Below are 17,886 nucleotides of genomic sequence, written 5' to 3'. Positions count from 1 at the left end.
TCTGCTTTTCCATGCTGTCAAAATCAAGGCTGATGTAATTGCTTCAGTCCAATCATTGCTCTGCACTGTGCACCATCCAAGACTCCATCTTTATCTTCACTACCACCAGCGTCTAGACTCCAGGGGGTCCTGCCCTAATTCCTATCATCCCTGGGATTATGTTCTGATTCAATGGGCTATCAGAGTCTAACCGCCAATTAGATTGACTGAATTCTGTATATTAATAAATGTTGAACTTTTCCAAATGTTCTCTCTTTATTGAAATAGTACTGTGTTTTGTATATGTTCTTTTTGTTCATTTTGTTTTAAATGTACTTTAAGAAGTTTATAGTGCAATAAAAGTCAGATGAGGGCAACTTGACAGATGTTTGCTTTGACTACACAAACAATATGTAGGAGTATGTAATGGATAATTATAAGTATTGATCTGTAAATAAGGGGACATGAATAATGTGAGCTTATTAACATATCACAATAGCATATTTATAACTAGGCAGGTCATTTTCTTTCTTTTAGCAATACTTTCTTTAAAGATACAACACATTTGTGTGAAATGTAAAAGTGAGATCAGAAGCCAAACGTGACATGATGCGACATACATGGTCACATTAAACTATAATGTGATATTTAGAATCCCCATATACCTTTATCATTTCCTAAATGTTGCCAATGCAAACAAAGGCAAAATAATATTAAGCATAGTTTCAAAGGCAAAATGCATTTTATGAAAGTTTGATCTAATGCAAGTTTGTGTCATGGTCCTAGGTTCTAGGCTGTTTGCCCAGTGTTTTGTGTTTTTATTCTTTGACGTTCTGTTATTGATAAATTTATTCTGTTGTGTTTTATAGTTTGTTTCTTCATTGAGATTCCTAGTTTATTATTTGTTTTTGGGACTCTTTTGTGTTTTGGGTTGAGGAAGTATTTTGTATTACTGTTTATTGTTCATCTTGTCTCAGTTTGTCCTTTTTAACTCATGTTCTGTCCTAGTCCCCTTTCTGTGGTATGGTTCCGAGGTTTCTTTCGTATCATTTATCTTTTGTCCTTATGTTAAGTTCATATATTTTAGTCCAGGGCCCTATTCCAGAAAGCAGGTTTAGCTAAAAACTCTGGGTTTATTAACCCTAAAATGGCAGAAACTGTTCCAGAAAGAGAACTAACTTCAACTCTGAGTCAGTTACTGTGGTAACAGACTCTGTGAACTTAACCTTTATCCAATAATAGCAGAAAGTAAGATTGCTATTCCAGCAACAGATTAACATATTTACTGAATAATTATTTAAACAGTTAAATGGTCATAAACTTAACTGTCATAGACTGCAGCAAAACAGTTTTTATTAAGTACAAAAGTTACATGGGGGCAGCTCCGCCCCCAGGGTCTGATGCTTTCTCCCTAACACACAGGTCCATCACTAACTTTAGTTTGAGCTGTTTCTCCACATTTTTATCTTCACTTTCTGTCTCCTGCATTTTGTCCGTCAGGTTGCATCTGAGTAATTAGATTTTAAAAATCAAATGTGAAGGAGTTTACATTTGATTCATTTGTTTAAACAAGCGACTATATATGCCGCATGACGGTGTAGCCAGCGCAGGTTTGAGTCCCAACCTGTCACCACTTTCCTGTCTCTCTCCACTGCAAGCTATCAGAGAAAGCCAAAAAAAAAAATCAAATGTAAAATTGGGATTCAGCTTCATCTGATAAAAATTCAAGTTGTGTAAATAATGACAACAGACATTATAAATGAAATTATACATTTTATAACAAACTTCTATCCTGTCTATGATGATGACAGAGTGGATCAAGCTGATTAAAGTGGCTCATCATGCTCCACACTGACACGATCCTCGAGTCATCAGATTGAACCCGTTGCCATGGTGAATCCTTATGTCAGCACTTCATTGGTGATGGATTTCTTTCCCTACTCGTGCACGCACTAACTCAGGGTGAACATACTCAGAGTTGCCAATCTCAGAGTTAGTCAACCAGACTATGCGTTTAAACTCAGAGTTTGTTGAACATGCTTCCTGGAATAGGGCCCAGGACTGAGACACAAGGACAGTGGATGAACAATATACACAAATACATGACACCTGCACAACTTGAACCACAAAATAACACGCAACCAAGCGATAAACCAGGGGCGTATTCCAGGAAGCAGGTTTAGTTAACAACTCTGGGTTTGTTAACCCTAAAATGAGGGAAAATCAGGTTTTCAGTTCCAGAAAGAGGGCTAACAGCAATTCTGAGTCAGTTACTGAGGTAACAAACTCTGTGACCCTAACCTGGCAGGTTTTATCCAACAAACTCTGAGTGTCTCTCTGACTCCTCCCCTCCTGCTGCACCTGAACCACCTGTCTGACACTCCCATTCATTTCCTTCTTCATAAAGTGGCTGTCAGAGCATCAGAGGAGCAGACGTTTATGTTCCCTCTCAGTTAGACATTAGTTTGTTATTTATGTATGTAAGCTTTTACAGTCCTTCACTCGTCAACAGGCTGTAAGGACAGAGACAATGATGGTGTCATGGATTTATAATGAGGCAGCTGCAGCTGTCAGACTGTCAGTCAGTTCCTCTGAAACATTTACTGTAGTTACTGTAGCATCACTGTTACATCACACTGATCTGGATGAAGCTTTAGACACAGAACACACTGAGCAATGATCAATGATCAGTGATACATTGGTCGTGTTGTAAAAGCTCACTGATGGAAAAATGTCTGGATCCTGGAGATGATGGCAATGTTTGCGTGAAGATGAGGCTGAAATGATTTTAAGACTTGAAAACCGAACTAAATAGATTTCAAGTGACTTAAATGATGTCAACACAAATGTTCTGGTGTCTGAAATTCAGAGTATGAATCTCAACATATTTTCCACTGAAAATCACCTAAATCGGTGATCACAGGATCACAGATCAGCAAACTGTGTCTGAGTCCACCTGCACAGCAGGAGGATCAGCATGGCTCAGAATCACAGATTCAGATAAGATCCAGATCCAGTTCAGGCTCCAGTCATTTCCCAGCTCATCCATTCCGGATCTGTTCATAATGGTTTCATTGTCCAGACACGATATGCATTCTTTAATTAACCATCCTCCCAAAACTGTGCTGAAATATTTAAAACCTATAAAGCTGAGACATTTCTGATAACATGAAACTATGACTGACCTCTGACCTTTAATAATAACTCAGTAAACATCTCTGCTGTGGCTGTCAGAGCCGTCATCTATCAGTGAAGCTGATCTCAGATCAGATTAGAAACAAACTGGAAACATTAAAGTAGTGCATGAAGTAGTAATAGTAGTAATGAATAAAGTGAGGTTGCTATTCCATCAAAAGATTCAATTTTTACTGAATAATTATTTAAACAATTAATTGGCCATAAACTGAACCATCATAAACTGTAATTGACACCGAATTGTCTTGGAGTGGCCACAGGAGGCGGTGTGTGTGGTGGAGAGGAGGTGAAGGACCAGCAAAAGGGAATTAGGTTTTATGGCCCTCACCTGCTTTCTGTTGGCATGCGTTGCCTCATTTTCGTTTGTTTGGTGTGGCGTGGTGTCCGGTTTCCCCGTGGCTTCTTTTTCCTTGTTGGATGTTTGCTTGGTGAGTTGTCGGTTTGAATTTTTATCTTCGTTTCTTTTGAATTGTATGGATTGTATTTAAGGATTTTATTGTTTATTATTAGTCTTAAGGTGACGGGCAGCCTTATAGATGATCCGTAATATAGCACCCCTCGGTGACGGAACGAGGTACGTTTGCCTTTTGTGATTTAGTTGTTGTGATAATTGTAAGTTTCCTGTTGATGATGTATTGTAAATAAATTGTTTTTTTTGTATCTGTTTTTAAGTTTTCACGGTGCACAATGAAGTGGAAATAAAGAGTTGAAGCACCTGTCGAGACTCCCGTTTATTGACCCAGGGGCAGCTACAGTGAAAACTCGACCATCGGAAGAGTAAGGCTTCAGCTAAGAAAATCAACGTTATTGCACAAGTATTTGATAACGGCGGTCCGGCCCAGTGTACGCCCCTTTCGCGCACCGGCGAGCTCAGCCAATGGACGGTATTTGTTACGCTTCTAGTTCAAGCGAACTGGGTAGCGATACATAAGAGACTGGTGATAAAGCCTATGATTAAGTGCTTAATGTTTAGGGTTTGAATGTGTTTTATAATGTATTCCTTTTCTCCTTTTTGGGGTTGAAGGGTAAAGTTATATTGATTAAAATATTTGTAGTTTATTGTTGTGGTTTAATGTCGAATTTTAGTATTGTTTGGTGAATTTGGAAATTGTAAACTAAAGGGTAAATGAGGTAAAATGTCCGTTAAAAATCAAGTTCTAGATAATACTGCCGACCAACCAAGCAGGTCCAGCTCCCGTCAAAGAGTTTTGACCGAGAAGGGTCAGGAGCTGCGTAGAGAGAGAGCCGAACAACATGAAAGGTCTTTTATGAAGGAATATGATGTGTGGAAACAAACAGCTCGAGATTCCAGGACGAAATTGAAGCGATTTTGTACAGTGAATGACCTTAATGTAATCCAGCAGAATTTAAAAACTAATTATGATTTAGTATGTCAGTCCTATGAGCCCATCAGGCGTAACTGCACTGCCACACCAGACATTATTAAGAAAATGGATGCTTGTGTTTCTCTCACCGCCGAAATCGGCGAACTTGTAGTTAAAAGAAAGGAAACTATTGAAGAAGTTTTTAATGATGAATTGGAGAAAGAACGAGTGAGGATGACCCTAAATAAAGGGGAGTATGGGTCCATTTTTGGAGGTACAGATACAGAGACTGTGATTTCTGAAATGTCGGTAGCTTGTCCTCCTTCCTCCCATTCAGTGGTTTCAAGTAAATTAGCAGAGGCTGAGGCAGAGTTCGCTGTTAAGGTGGAACAGGCAAAGGCGGTGAGAAAAATTCAAGCTCAACAAATGAAAATGTGCAAATTGGAGAATGAATGGAAATTAGAAGAAGCGAAGATGCTGGCTGAAATTAAACAGAAGGAAGTTGAAATGCGTTTCAAACAAGAGGAGGAGAAGCTGCGGTTAAAACAAATAGAAGCAGAAAATGATGTGGAGGTGGCAGTGGCGCGTTTGAGGGCTTATAGGGATTTAGAAGACGGTTTGAGGAATCAGGGAGAAAAGGGTGATCAAGGAGATATCCGGTCTAGTCACCAAGGGAAGGATATCGGGGATCCATCAAATTCAGGGGTTGTACCGCTTCAATCTCAACAGACATTAATCGGAGTTAAAAATCAGGAGACAGCTGACTTAGCTCAAGCCATTGCGGGTTCCTTGAGCATGTGTCACCTGTCTCCCCCCGACTTGGCAACCTTTTCCGGGGACCCCTTGAAATTTATTGACTGGAAGATCTCCTTTATGACTCTTATTGGTAAGAAACCCCTCCCAGTCTGTGAAAAAATGTTATATTTGAAACATTACCTTGTAGGGGAGGCACGCAAGGCTGTGGAGGGATTTTTTTATAGAAATTCTGAGGATGCCTATCACAGTGCTTGGACATTGTTAGAGGAGAGATATGGAAATCCATTTATCGTCCAGAGAGCTCTCCGAGAAAGGCTTATGAAATGGCCTAGGATCAGTGAAAATGATCCCTTGGCCCTTAGAGATTTTGTGGATTTTTTAAAGGGGTGTGCTGAGGCTATGCCTTATGTCAAGGGATTGGACATTTTGAACGATTGTGAGGAAAATCATAAATTGCTTAAGAAGTTACCGGAGTGGATTGTACGTAAATGGGGTAGGTTTGTTGTTGATGAGTTAGATGCATCCGGTAATTATCCAGGCTTTTTGCATTTTGTGGATTTCCTGCAAAAGGAGGTCCGTATTGTATGCAATCCTATTGTTTCCCCTTTCTTATTGAACTCTAAGGCAGCGGAAGATAAGTCAAAGCGAGTCAGTACCTTTAATACGAGCTCTCAAAGTGATGCCCCCCCTTTTGAAACAAATGTAACAAATGGTTCTAAATCAAGAATATCTTGTTTGGTTTGTGAAAATGAAACGCACAGTGTAGCAAGATGTCCCATCTTCGCAGAGAAAACAATTGATGATAAGAGAACCTTTATTCGAGAGAACCGACTCTGTTTTGGTTGTTTGTGGGGGGGGGCACGTTATGAGGAATTGCAGGAGGCGGCACACGTGTGCTACTTGTGGACGGCGTCATCCAACCTGTTTGCATAGTGAGAGTGACAATTCGTCTGCCACAGCACTGGAGCCACACCTCTCTCCGGGGGTGGATGACGCCGGTCAGGAGGTACGTAGTGTATCGTCTCATGCTGTGACTAAGGGCCTTCCTTCCACATCTAATATCGTGCCAGTGTTCCTGTCATCGGTGGAAGAACCACGTAGGGAGGTGCTCACTTATGCCTTACTTGACCCACAGAGTGATACAACCTTTATCTTGGAGGATTTAGTTAGCAAGTTACATGTAAATATGCAACCAGTACAATTAAAACTGAGCACAATGACAGCTGTTGACACCGTGATTAAAAGTGGGATTTCACATGGTTTGCAAATTAGAGGAGTTCATTCCGAAGCCTATACTAAATTGCCTAAGGTTTATTCGAGGGATTTTATTCCGGTGGATAGATCTCATATTCCAACTGATAGTACCGCTCTGCAGTGGCCTCATTTGAAGCATTTGGCCGGTAAGCTGTTGCCATTGCAAGAATGTGAAGTTGGATTGCTTGTGGGTTATGATTGTACGTCAGCATTGGTACCGTTGGAGGTTGTTAGAGGGGGTGAGAACGAACCCTTCGCGCAAAGAACGGTACTCGGATGGAGTATAACCGGGTCCTCCAACCCACATTTCGATCGGCAAGGAAATCAGAGCTTTGTGCATCGAGTTACGGCAAGAGAGGTGTTCGCACCACCCGGTAGTGATATTCTTAAGGTTCTTGAGTCGGACTTTAATGAGAAGTCCTATAAAGATCAGTGCGTTTCTCAGGAGGATATGCTTTTTATACAACTTCTCCGTGATAATATATGGCAAAGAGAGGATGGACATTATGAGCTCCCCCTGCCCTTTAAGAGTAATATACCCCCCATATTGCCAAATAATAAGGGCGTAGCTATTGCTCGTTTACAGCATTTGAAGAGGAAACTAAGGGCTAATCAGCAGTATTATGATCATTATCAGACCTTTATGGAGGAGATCCTCAAAAGGGGTAATGCAGAGTTAGCCCCCCCACTATGCGAGGGAGAAGTAGTGTGGTATATACCGCATCATGGTGTATACCACTCGCAGAATCTGGAGAAGTTGAGGGTGGTTTTTGATTGCTCAGCAAGGTTTCGGGGAGTTTCATTAAATGATGTTCTATTGACTGGTCCTGACTTGATTAACTCTTTGATAGGAGTCCTTTGTCGCTTTCGGAAGGAAAATGTAGCTGTGGTATGCGACATCGAAAGGATGTTTCATCAATTCTTTGTTCCCCCGGCAGCGCGGAACTATTTGAGGTTCCTGTGGTGGGGTGGTGCAGATCTGGAAGCGGAACCGCAAGAATATCGGATGACAGTTCACCCCTTTGGCGCTACTTCATCCCCTGGGTGCGCTAATTTTGGCCTCAAGTATCTGGCCCAGAAACATACGGTGGATTATCCTTTGGCATCGGCTTTCATTGAGAAGAATTTTTATGTAGATGACGGCCTAACTAGTGTTCCTTCTGTTAAGGATGCAGAGGATTTGATTATAGAAGCACGGGAGTTATGTAAGAAAGGGGGCCTACGTCTGCATAAATTTAACTCAAACAGATTGGAGGTACTGGATTGTGTTGACGCTTCTGAGAGAGCGACGAAGGCTGGAAGCTTGCATCTTGGTTTAGATGAGCCGTTAATAGGACGTGCTTTGGGCATCCAGTGGTCAATAGAACAAGATAGTTTTAGTTTTGATGTAAACCTTAAGAATCAGCCTTCTAGTCGTCGTGGCATTCTCTCAGTTATCGCCTCTATATACGATCCGCTCGGGTTTATTTCCCCCGTTACCTTATGCGGAAAGCGTATTCTGCAGGATTTGTGTCGACAGGGTGCTGGATGGGATGAGCCTCTTCCTGAGGATTTAGGCTCTCGATGGGAGGAGTGGAAAGGGGACTTGCCCAAATTGCAAGAAATTATAATACCCAGATGTTATCATCCGCCAGAATTTAAATCTATTGTTCGGATAGAGTTGCATCATTTTTCAGACGCCAGTAGCGTCGGTTATGGCGCATGTTCATATGTGAGGTACATTAATAACGACAGAGAGGTTTACTGTAGCCTAGTGATGGCTAAAGCAAGAGTAGCACCCACGAAGCTCCTGAGTATACCTAGAATGGAGCTTTCTGCTGCTGTGGTTTCCGCCAGAATGAGTGCCATGTTGAGGGTTGAACTGGAAATGAAAATCGATGAGGAATTTTTTTGGACAGATTCCCAAGTGGTATTGGCCTATATTAATAATGACGTGAGAAGGTTTCATGTATTTGTGGCAAATAGACTCCAAGTAATAAAGGGAGAAACAAACTGTAGCCAGTGGCATTTTGTTGATACATCTGAAAATCCAGCTGATCATGCCTCCAGGGGTTTAAATGCTTCTGGCCTTTTATCAACTAACTGGATGATGGGACCAAGTTTTTTGTGGCAGCATGAGCTGAAGTTAACATCCCCTCCTTCCGCTGTGCTGTTGGTGCGTGATCCAGAAGTGAGGGCAGCACAAGTGAATGTGGCGATTACAAGCGATTGCGATGATATGCTTGATAGGTTGAGCCGATTTTCCTCTTGGATACGGCTCCTTAAGGTGGTGGCGAGAATCAGGAGGATGACATCCAGACAAAGGCATGATAGTGATCACATTACGGTAGAGGAAATTGAGAGCGCGACGGAAGTGGTAGTTAGACTTGTCCAGCAACAAGCCTTCTCCGAAGAGAGAAGAACGTTGGAGAAGGGGGATAGTCTTCCCCACTCCAGTCCCCTTTTTCGTTTCAATCCTATTTTGGATAAGGGAATTCTTAGGGTTGGTGGGAGGTTGAGGCAGTCATCTCTCAGTCAAGGGTTGAAACACCCAATTATTCTTCCTAAGAGTTCACACATTACCGAGCTTGTGCTTCTTCATTTTCATGAGAGGATTTGTCACCAAGGTCGAAGCCAGACTCAAATGGAACTTCGAGCAAATGGGTTTTGGGTCATTGGTGGGAGTAAATCCACTGCTAGGTTGATACATCATTGTGTGACTTGTAGGAAGCTTCGACGTCCGGCAGAGGAGCAGCAGATGGCTGAGCTCCCGGAGGCACGGGTGGAGGCCTCAGCACCATTCACATATTGTGGGATGGACGTGTTTGGTCCCTTTATTATTAAAAGGGCACGCACGGAACACAAGAGGTACGGATTGATTTTTACTTGTCTTTCCTCAAGGGCTATTCACATTGAGACGTTGGAAGATTTGTCAACGGATGCGTTTATAAACGCTTTAAGATGTTTTATCAGCCTCAGGGGGGCTGTACGTCAGCTTTATTGTGATCATGGCACAAATTTTGTGGGGGCTAGGAACGAGTTTAAGAAGGCTTTGAAACAGTGTGATCCCAAGAAATTGGAGGCTTATCTGGCAAATAAACAGTGTGAATTCATTTTTAGTGCGCCAGCGGCGAGTCATGCGGGTGGCGTTTGGGAGCGGCAAATTCGAACCGTGCGGAATGTTTTGAATGCCACGCTTTGTGTCTGTCCAGGTAGGCTCGATGATTTCTCACTTCGAACACTCTTTTATGAGGCTATGGCTATAGTGAATAGCCGCCCCTTGAATGTGGACGGTATCAATGATCCCAGATCATTGGAACCTTTGACACCTAATCATCTTATTTTGATGAAGTCTCAGATTGCCCTTCCTCCTGCTGGGAAATTTGTAAGAGAGGATGTATATGCAACGAAACGATGGCGACGAGTGCAATACTTGACTGAGCAATTTTGGGGACGCTGGAAGAGGGAATATTTATTGAATATTTCCCTGCGTCAGAAATGGCATAAGCCTCGGCGCAACCTTAAAACAAACGACATTGTCATCGTCATTGAGGATACACTTCCGAGGAATCAGTGGCAGTTGGGGCGAGTGGTGGAGACCATTCAAGGAACTGATAAGTTGGTTCGTAGGGTTAGGGTTCAAGTCACAGATCGGAGGCTGCATGGGAAATCGGACCCCCCTTTTAGGACCGTCATCCTTGAGAGACCCATCCAGAAGTTAGTGTTGTTGCTCGGAAATGAATGATTGGAAAATTTGATTCCTTATTTTAGTTGTGAGACAGTTCGGTGTCAGAGTTTTAACTGTTTGTGAATCATGTATAATTCGATTGATTATGAATTTATCGTGGTATGATTGGGGGGAGTGTAATTGACACCGAATTGTCTTGGAGTGGCCACAGGAGGCGGTGTGTGTGGTGGAGAGGAGGTGAAGGACCAGCAAAAGGGAATTAGGTTTTATGGCCCTCACCTGCTTTCTGTTGGCATGCGTTGCCTCATTTTCGTTTGTTTGGTGTGGCGTGGTGTCCGGTTTCCCCGTGGCTTCTTTTTCCTTGTTGGATGTTTGCTTGGTGAGTTGTCGGTTTGAATTTTTATCTTCGTTTCTTTTGAATTGTATGGATTGTATTTAAGGATTTTATTGTTTATTATTAGTCTTAAGGTGACGGGCAGCCTTATAGATGATCCGTAATATAGCACCCCTCGGTGACGGAACGAGGTACGTTTGCCTTTTGTGATTTAGTTGTTGTGATAATTGTAAGTTTCCTGTTGATGATGTATTGTAAATAAATTGTTTTTTTTGTATCTGTTTTTAAGTTTTCACGGTGCACAATGAAGTGGAAATAAAGAGTTGAAGCACCTGTCGAGACTCCCGTTTATTGACCCAGGGGCAGCTACATAAACTGCAGCAAAAACGTTTTTATTGAGTAACTCACAGGTTGATCAGTAAACTCAGTCTGAGCTGTTTCTCCACATTTTTATCTTCATTTTCTGTCTTCTACATTTTGTCTGTCAGGCTTTTAATGTACTATGTTATGTTTCATTTTTCCTGTGGATTAATGAAATGTACCCATTGCCATGTTGAATCCTGGTATCAGAGCTCCATTGATGATGGCTTTCTTTCCTTACTCACGCATGTGCTAACTCAGGGTGAACATACCTGTCAAGTTGATTGAACTAACTGATCAGCTGTTCTGGGACGGGAAACACAGAGTTGCTGATCTCAGAGTTGGTCAACTCAGAGAATGTTTTTAAACTCAAATTTTGTTGAATATGTTTCCTGGAATAGGCCTCAGGAATCCAAACTAAGAGCCAAATTAGGAAACAAGAATAAATTTAACAATATCAAAGAACAAAAATACTAAATACTGGGCAAACAGTCCAGGACCATGACAGTTCCTGGTTTTGTCCTGAAGATTCTTTGTGTTTGGATTATTTGCCCTTGTTCTGCTCCTGAAATCCTGAGATCTTTGCATTTTGCTTTTGAATCCGGAAATAAAGTTATTTTTAGTTTACGCCTGTCTACGGAGTCCTGCATTTGGGTGCTAATTCTGCCTGCCGCAAAACCTGCCTTGAGAGTTTGACCTTATTTGACCTTGAAGAAGAGGTCAGAGGTCCAAAGTAACATGATAATTAGAATCCCCATATATTGTTCTCTATATGCCTATACACTATGTTGTCAGTACAAACAATGGCAGTAAGAAATATAGCTTTAAATTAAATTCAATTCAATTTTATTTATATAGCGCCAAATCACAACAAACTGTCGCCTCAAGGCGCTTTGTATTGTGGGTAAAGACCCTACAATAATACAGAGAAAACCCAACAGTCAAAACGACCCCCTATGAGCAGCACTTGGCGACAGTGGAAAGGAAAAACTCCCTTTTAACAGGAAGAAACCTCCAGCAGAACCAGGCTCAGGGAGGGGCAGTCATCTGCCATGACCGGTTGGGCTGAGGGGAGAGAAAGACATGCTGTGGAAGAGAGCCAGAGATTAATATCAATTAATGATTAAATGCAGAGTGGAGTATAAACAAAGTAAATAAGGTGAATGAGAAGAAACAGTGCATTATGTGAACCCCCCAGCAGCCTAGGCCTATAGCAGCATAACTAAGGGATGGTTCAGGGTCACCTGATCCAGCCCTAACTATAAGCTTGATCATAAAGGAAAGTTTTAAGCCTAATCTTAAAAATAGAGAGGGTGTCTGTCTCCTGAATCCAAGCTGGGAGCTGGTTCCACAGAAGAGGGGCCTGAAAGCTGAAGGCTCTGCCTCCCATTCTACTCTTAAGTATCCTAGGAACCACAAGTAAGCCAGCAGTCTGAGAGCGTAGTGCTCTATTGGGGTGATATGGCACTATGAGGTCTTTGAGATAAGATGGGGCCTGATTATTCAAGACCTTGTATGTGAGGAGAAGAATTTTAAATTCTATTCTGGATTTAACAGGGAGCCAATGAAGAGAAGCCAATATGGGAGAAATCTGCTCTCTCTTTCTAGTCCCTGTCAGTACTCTAGCTGCAGCATTTTGGATCAGCTGAAGGCTTTTCAGAAAGCTTTTAGGACAGCCTGATAATAATGAATTACAATAATCCAGCCTAGAAGTAATAAATGCATGAATTAGCTTTTCAGCATCACTCTGAGAAAGGATGTTTCTAATTTTAGAAATACTGCGCAAATGCAAAAAAGCGGTCCTACATATTTGTTTAATATGTGCATTGAAGGACATATTGTTAGAATAGATAAACGTTTAACTGTTTTTCTATGTATCATAATGTGTTCATCATAAACATGCACATGACCATCAGATTGTAAGCACAAAACATACTCACACACACCTGGACCCTCCAGGTGAGGAAAGCAGGTAACGCCTGTTTCCTGACGTCACACACACACACACCTCCACACACTTACGTGATGCTAAAATAAAAGCACCGGCAGGAAGAAGGAGGTCAGACTCTCTTTCAGAGGCACGTGAGTGTTAGCTGACTGAGACTCTCCCTGCAGGTAAAAAATCAACTACGGGTTTCTGTGTCTTTCTTTATTCAACGGTGGTCCGAACCTAACACATATCCTGGTCAAAAATGACTCCAAGATTTCTCACAGTGTTACTGGAGGCCAAAGTAATGCCATCCAGAGTAAGTATCTGGTTAGACACCATGTTTCTAAGATTTGTGGGGCCGAGAACAAGAATTTCAGTTTTATCTGAATTTAGAAGCAAATAGCTCTATATGACATTATTATCACTTCAGATCAGTCATTCATTCAGATCAATCTATTGACCTTGAGGTGAGAAGTCAAATGTGACATTTTTTAAATCTTTATACATTACTTTCCGTATGTTGTAAATACACACCACACTTGTAAGAATCATAGTTTCCAGGTTATAAGGCTTTTTGTCAAATTTCAACCAATAGATTGACCTTGAAGACCTTGTTATATGTAAGCCAAAATTTAATGGATTGTTAACACGACCACTCTACACCCCTACAAAGTTTAATCAAAACTCATTGAAAACTTTTTAGCTATTGTGCTTACAGACAGAATGGCATGAAAGCGCACACACACACATGCAAATGCAACCAAAAACATAACCTTCACATAACCACCATCAAACCAGTAAAGGCCAGCTACGAAGTTCTCTCTTCTTGGAGCTTGTTGATCAGGTGGTTTGATGAAGAGCTCCTGCCAGTTTTCTCCCAGTAAAGGTTTTAATAATATTATGGGAATATTTGCTTCTGTTTTAGAACCTAGAAAAACTTTTTCCTTGACTTCTCCTGAGCTCTGCTTCCTTGCTCTTCCCCATGCAAATGAAGGTGAAATGCTAGCCACAGGTTACACTAGATTTTTCAGTGTTAGCCCTTCATACCTTTATCTTTGCTCTTGTCCCTTTTTTTTCTTTGAAAAATGTCCCTTGCATTTCCACCCACAGCAAGACAGGTGTGCCCTAGCTGCAATAAAGAGTGGACCCTCTGTCACAGTCTGTTTAGAGGCCTAAATACAGAGGGAGGGCTGGGACGATCATATTGCACATGATTAATGCATGGCCCTTGTCTTTTAGAAGCAGTGATGAAGGAGACTGTATGCCTCGGGGCATCAACAGACCTGTTTTCCAACCTGGAGTGCTCTGCATGCTTGGCTGGAGGAGTTGTGGGAGTTTAAAACTTTCCAAAACCTACTGCACTGACTCAATATGAAAGGCGCTGACCTTGAAACCCCCACCTATTTTTTTCTTTTTTTTTTCCCTGTCAAGTGCTTCCTTCCTATATTTGTATCTTTCACACCACCCCTGTCTGAAAAATTGCCTTGTTTTATTCCAGTTCTATGTCTGTCACAGCTGAGTTTGAAGATGTGGGATCAAATAGCAGTAGAGAAAAAAACAGGCTTCTTTGCAGGAAGGCAATTTTGTAAATTTTAAGTACACATTTCATTGCATAGTTAGTAATTTTAGGTTTCCAAATGCAAAATTTTGTTTTCTTTCTGGGTTTATGTTTACTAGATATAATGACACAACAGGCCGGGTTTTGTTTGATATGATGAATGAATCTCTATCCCTTAAAGGCACAGCTTACAAGATTTCACCACTAGATGTCAGTAGATTGCAGTCAACTGAATTCTGTTTTCTTACCCCTCCCAGTCCAAGTGCATAATCCTAGCTACAGTGGCCGATGTAGGACAAACATCTTTGCTGGGTGTATATGTACCCCGAAGAAGGCTTTCAATTTATAGATCACTGGAAAATTTCTGGGGAAAATTGTCAGGAGAGACTACATCCATCTCACTTTAGATTTGATACATGAGTATCACTCATTTCTAGAAATCTGGCCAAATTTATTAAACCTCCCCAAATGTGACTATCCAGGATTGAGACCAGGAAGCAAAGTTGCACTCTTATACACCTCTCTGCAGCTTCTCTCCTCCTGTCATCCCTCCAAACTCCATCCCCATAGAGTGCCTGCTCCAGGACCACAAAAAAGCAAACCAAAAATCACCAAAAAAATCTTTAAATATTTTTAAATATATATTTAAGAAAGAAAAGTATAGCATCCTTAACTGCACCAAAGAGTAAATCAGTTAAATGTGGATTATTAAACAACATATATACACACACACGTATGTGTGTGTGTGTGTGTATGTATATATGTGTGTATGTACATACAGTACATATACTTTATTTTTGATTAGATTATTTGTTTAGTATTTTTCTCTTTATTTTCATTCCTTTCTGGTAGTCTTATTTGTACATCACTGCTGCAGTTCCTCCAAATTTAATCCGAGCCTATAGCAACGAAATCTCGTTCTAATGTGCACTGTATGGTGCAATTTTAAATGACAATAAAGTTTGTCTATGTCTATTCAGTCTCTCTCTTCTAAGTCTCTGTTGGTAAATGGTTTAATAACTGATCAACATATTAGCTGTGTCCAAATTCATGGGCTGCTTCCTTCAAAGGCTGCATTTGTAGACTGATTACATCACAGAGACGCAATGAAGGCTGTCCACATTCGAAGACTCCTCCAAAAGTGGTCAAATACATCCTTCTTTTCTCAAATTTGAAGGATGGGTCTGGTGTATCTTTCATGGCCTACCATATACCATAATATATTGTGCATCATTACAAAATTGCTCCAAGATGGCGCCGGTGAGGTCAGCAGCCGTCGTACCTGCTCCTACGCTTTGTTTGTATATATTAGGTTTAGCTTTAATTCTGGATTTTATAATTCCGCCTGCTCTGTGTCATATCACGTATGACAGACAGACACTTTTTAATATCAGAATACAGCACTCTGGCTGTATTCTGACACCTTTTTCTCCCGACCCGGCTTGGCCCCAGGAGATCCTGCGTTTCCAGTGGGCCAGCTCAAACAAAGGAGGGCGCGGAGCACCCAGGTCACGGACAAGGCCCCGAGGGAAAAGAGCCGGCGTAAGAGAGAGGCTGAGGCGTAGAGCGCACCAAACACCACTGCCGAGCATCCTGTTGGCTAATGTCCAGTCACTGGATAACAAGCTGGACGAACTCAGGGCCAGGATACAGTTTCAGAGGGACATAAGGGACTGCAACATCATCTGTCTCACGGAGACATGGCTGACCCCCCTCATACCGGACCACGCCGTACAGCCGTCGGAGTTCTTCAGTGTTCATCGCACGGACAGAACGAGTGAGTCTGGAAAATCAAGAGGAGGAGGTGTGTGCCTAATGATTAATAACAACTGGTGTGACAGTAGGAATGTTGTCCCTCTGAAACAATCATGTTCGCCTAACCTGGAGCTCCTAACCCTGAAATGCCGCCCCCACTACCTGCCCCGTGAGTTCACTTCGGTCATCTTCAGCGCCGTCTATATTCCACCTCAGGCGGACACAAACACTGCACTATCCGAGCTACATGAGGCTATTTCCACCTATCAGGCTAACCAGCGTGATGCGGCTCTCATCGTAGCCGGGGACTTTAACAGTGCAAACTTGAAAAAGGTAATACTGGAGTTTATTCAACACATCGACTGCCCCACCAAAGGAGAGAGGACCCTAGACCACTGCTACTCTCCATTCAAAGAGGGCTACAAAGCAAAGCCTCTTCCGCCCTTTGGGAAGTCCGATCACACCTCTGTCCTTCTCATGCCGAAATACAAACAACGGCTCAGGCAGGAACCCCCTGCTGTGAGAGAAGTGACACGGTGCTCTGATCAAACAGAGGCCGCTCTGCAGGGTGCGTTGGATTCAACCGACTGGGACATGTTTCGCAGCAGCGCGGGCGGAGACATCGAGGAGTTTACGGAAACTGTTGTGGGATTTATTGGGAAAGTTGTTGATGACACTTCACTTAGGAGGACCATCAGGACTTTTCCCAACCAGAAGCCGTGGGTGGATAAATCTGTCCGCGAAGCCCTGAGGTCCCGCACCGTTGCCTACAACTCCGGCCTCGTCTCTGGGAACATGGAGGACTACAAGGTTGCATCATACAACGTCCGCAGAGCGGTGAAAGAGGCTAAACATCGCTACGGCCGCAGACTGGAACAGCAACTACAACAGTCTGACTCTAGGGGACTGTGGCAGGGACTACGCACCATCACGGACTACAAAGCACCACACACACCCCCGGTGAGTGCCGATGCTTCTCTGGCTGATGAACTCAACTTCTTTGCGCGCTTCGAGTCGGGAAGCCGACAGCCCGCTGCGCTCCCGGCCGGAGGGGCGGAGACACTCACTGTGACGGAGCGCGATGTGAGGAGGGCGTTTAGACGTGTAAACACCAGGAAAGCGGCTGGACCAGACGGTATTAGTGGATGTGTCCTTAAGACCTGCGCTGACCAGCTGGCACCTGTGTTTACACTGATATTCAACCTCTCACTGAAACTGTGTGTGATTCCCACCTGCTTTAAAAAGTCCATCATAGTCCCTGTCCTAAAGAAACCACACCCCAGCAGCCCCAATGACTTCAGGCCCATAGCGCTCACCTCAGTGGTGATGAAGTGTTTTGAGAGACTCATCAAGACATTCATCACCTCCTCACTGCCCACCACCCTCGACCCACTACAGTTCACATACCGGCCAGACAGATCCACAGATGACGCCACATCCTTCCTCCTCCACAAGACCCTTTCACACATAGACACTGGTAAGGGGAACTATGTGAGAGTGCTGTTTGTAGATTACAGCTCAGCATTCAACACCATAGTTCCCTCCAGGCTGGTCTCTAAGCTGCTGGACCTGGGCCTGGGCCCATCCCTGTGCAGGTGGGTTCACAGCTTCCTGACCAGCAGACCACAGGTGGTACGAGTGGGTCACCTCACCTCATCCTCCCTCACCCTCAACACTGGATCCCCCCAAGGCTGTGTGCTCAGCCCTCTGCTGTACTCACTGTACACCCATGACTGCGAGGCCACGTCAGAGTCCAACGTCATCATCAAGTTT

The 17,886-nt window shown here is 42.8% G+C and overlaps 2 protein-coding genes across 4 annotated transcripts; both read left to right on the top strand.

Moving 5' to 3' along the window:
* The first annotated feature begins 3,410 nt into the window (after positions 1-3,410).
* Positions 3,411-6,188, top strand: LOC115782471 (uncharacterized). The gene is made up of 3 exons (XM_030732646.1): positions 3,411-3,602; positions 3,685-3,748; positions 3,847-6,188. Exon 3 carries the CDS (start codon positions 4,311-4,313, stop codon positions 6,186-6,188), a length of 1,878 nt encoding a protein of 625 aa, XP_030588506.1. The 5' UTR covers positions 3,411-3,602; positions 3,685-3,748; positions 3,847-4,310.
* Positions 6,189-7,264: 1,076 nt separating this feature from the next.
* LOC115782528 (uncharacterized) lies at positions 7,265-10,878 on the top strand. 3 transcript variants are annotated; one of them, XM_030732733.1, is made up of 3 exons: positions 7,265-10,555; positions 10,638-10,701; positions 10,800-10,878. In XM_030732733.1, exon 1 carries the CDS (start codon positions 7,417-7,419, stop codon positions 10,231-10,233), a length of 2,817 nt encoding a protein of 938 aa, XP_030588593.1. In that variant the 5' UTR covers positions 7,265-7,416; the 3' UTR covers positions 10,234-10,555; positions 10,638-10,701; positions 10,800-10,878. The 3 variants fall into 3 exon arrangements, with proteins under 3 accessions (XP_030588593.1, XP_030588591.1, XP_030588592.1); XM_030732731.1 differs by having other exon boundaries at positions 7,265-10,701; positions 10,800-10,865; XM_030732732.1 differs by having other exon boundaries at positions 10,638-10,843.
* The last annotated feature ends 7,008 nt before the right edge of the window (positions 10,879-17,886 follow it).

This window comes from Archocentrus centrarchus, chromosome 7 (genome assembly GCF_007364275.1).
Source record: "Archocentrus centrarchus isolate MPI-CPG fArcCen1 chromosome 7, fArcCen1, whole genome shotgun sequence".
Taxonomy (NCBI): Eukaryota; Metazoa; Chordata; class Actinopteri; order Cichliformes; family Cichlidae; genus Archocentrus; species Archocentrus centrarchus.
This window is presented reverse-complemented; position numbering and strand designations above follow the sequence as displayed.

Excerpts from the sequence above, each read along its gene's own strand:
- LOC115782471 (XM_030732646.1), top strand. The coding sequence starts at position 4,311 with ATGTCCGTTAAAAATCAAGTTCTAGATAATACTGCCGACCAACCAAGC.
- LOC115782528 (XM_030732733.1), top strand. The coding sequence starts at position 7,417 with ATGTTTCATCAATTCTTTGTTCCCCCGGCAGCGCGGAACTATTTGAGG.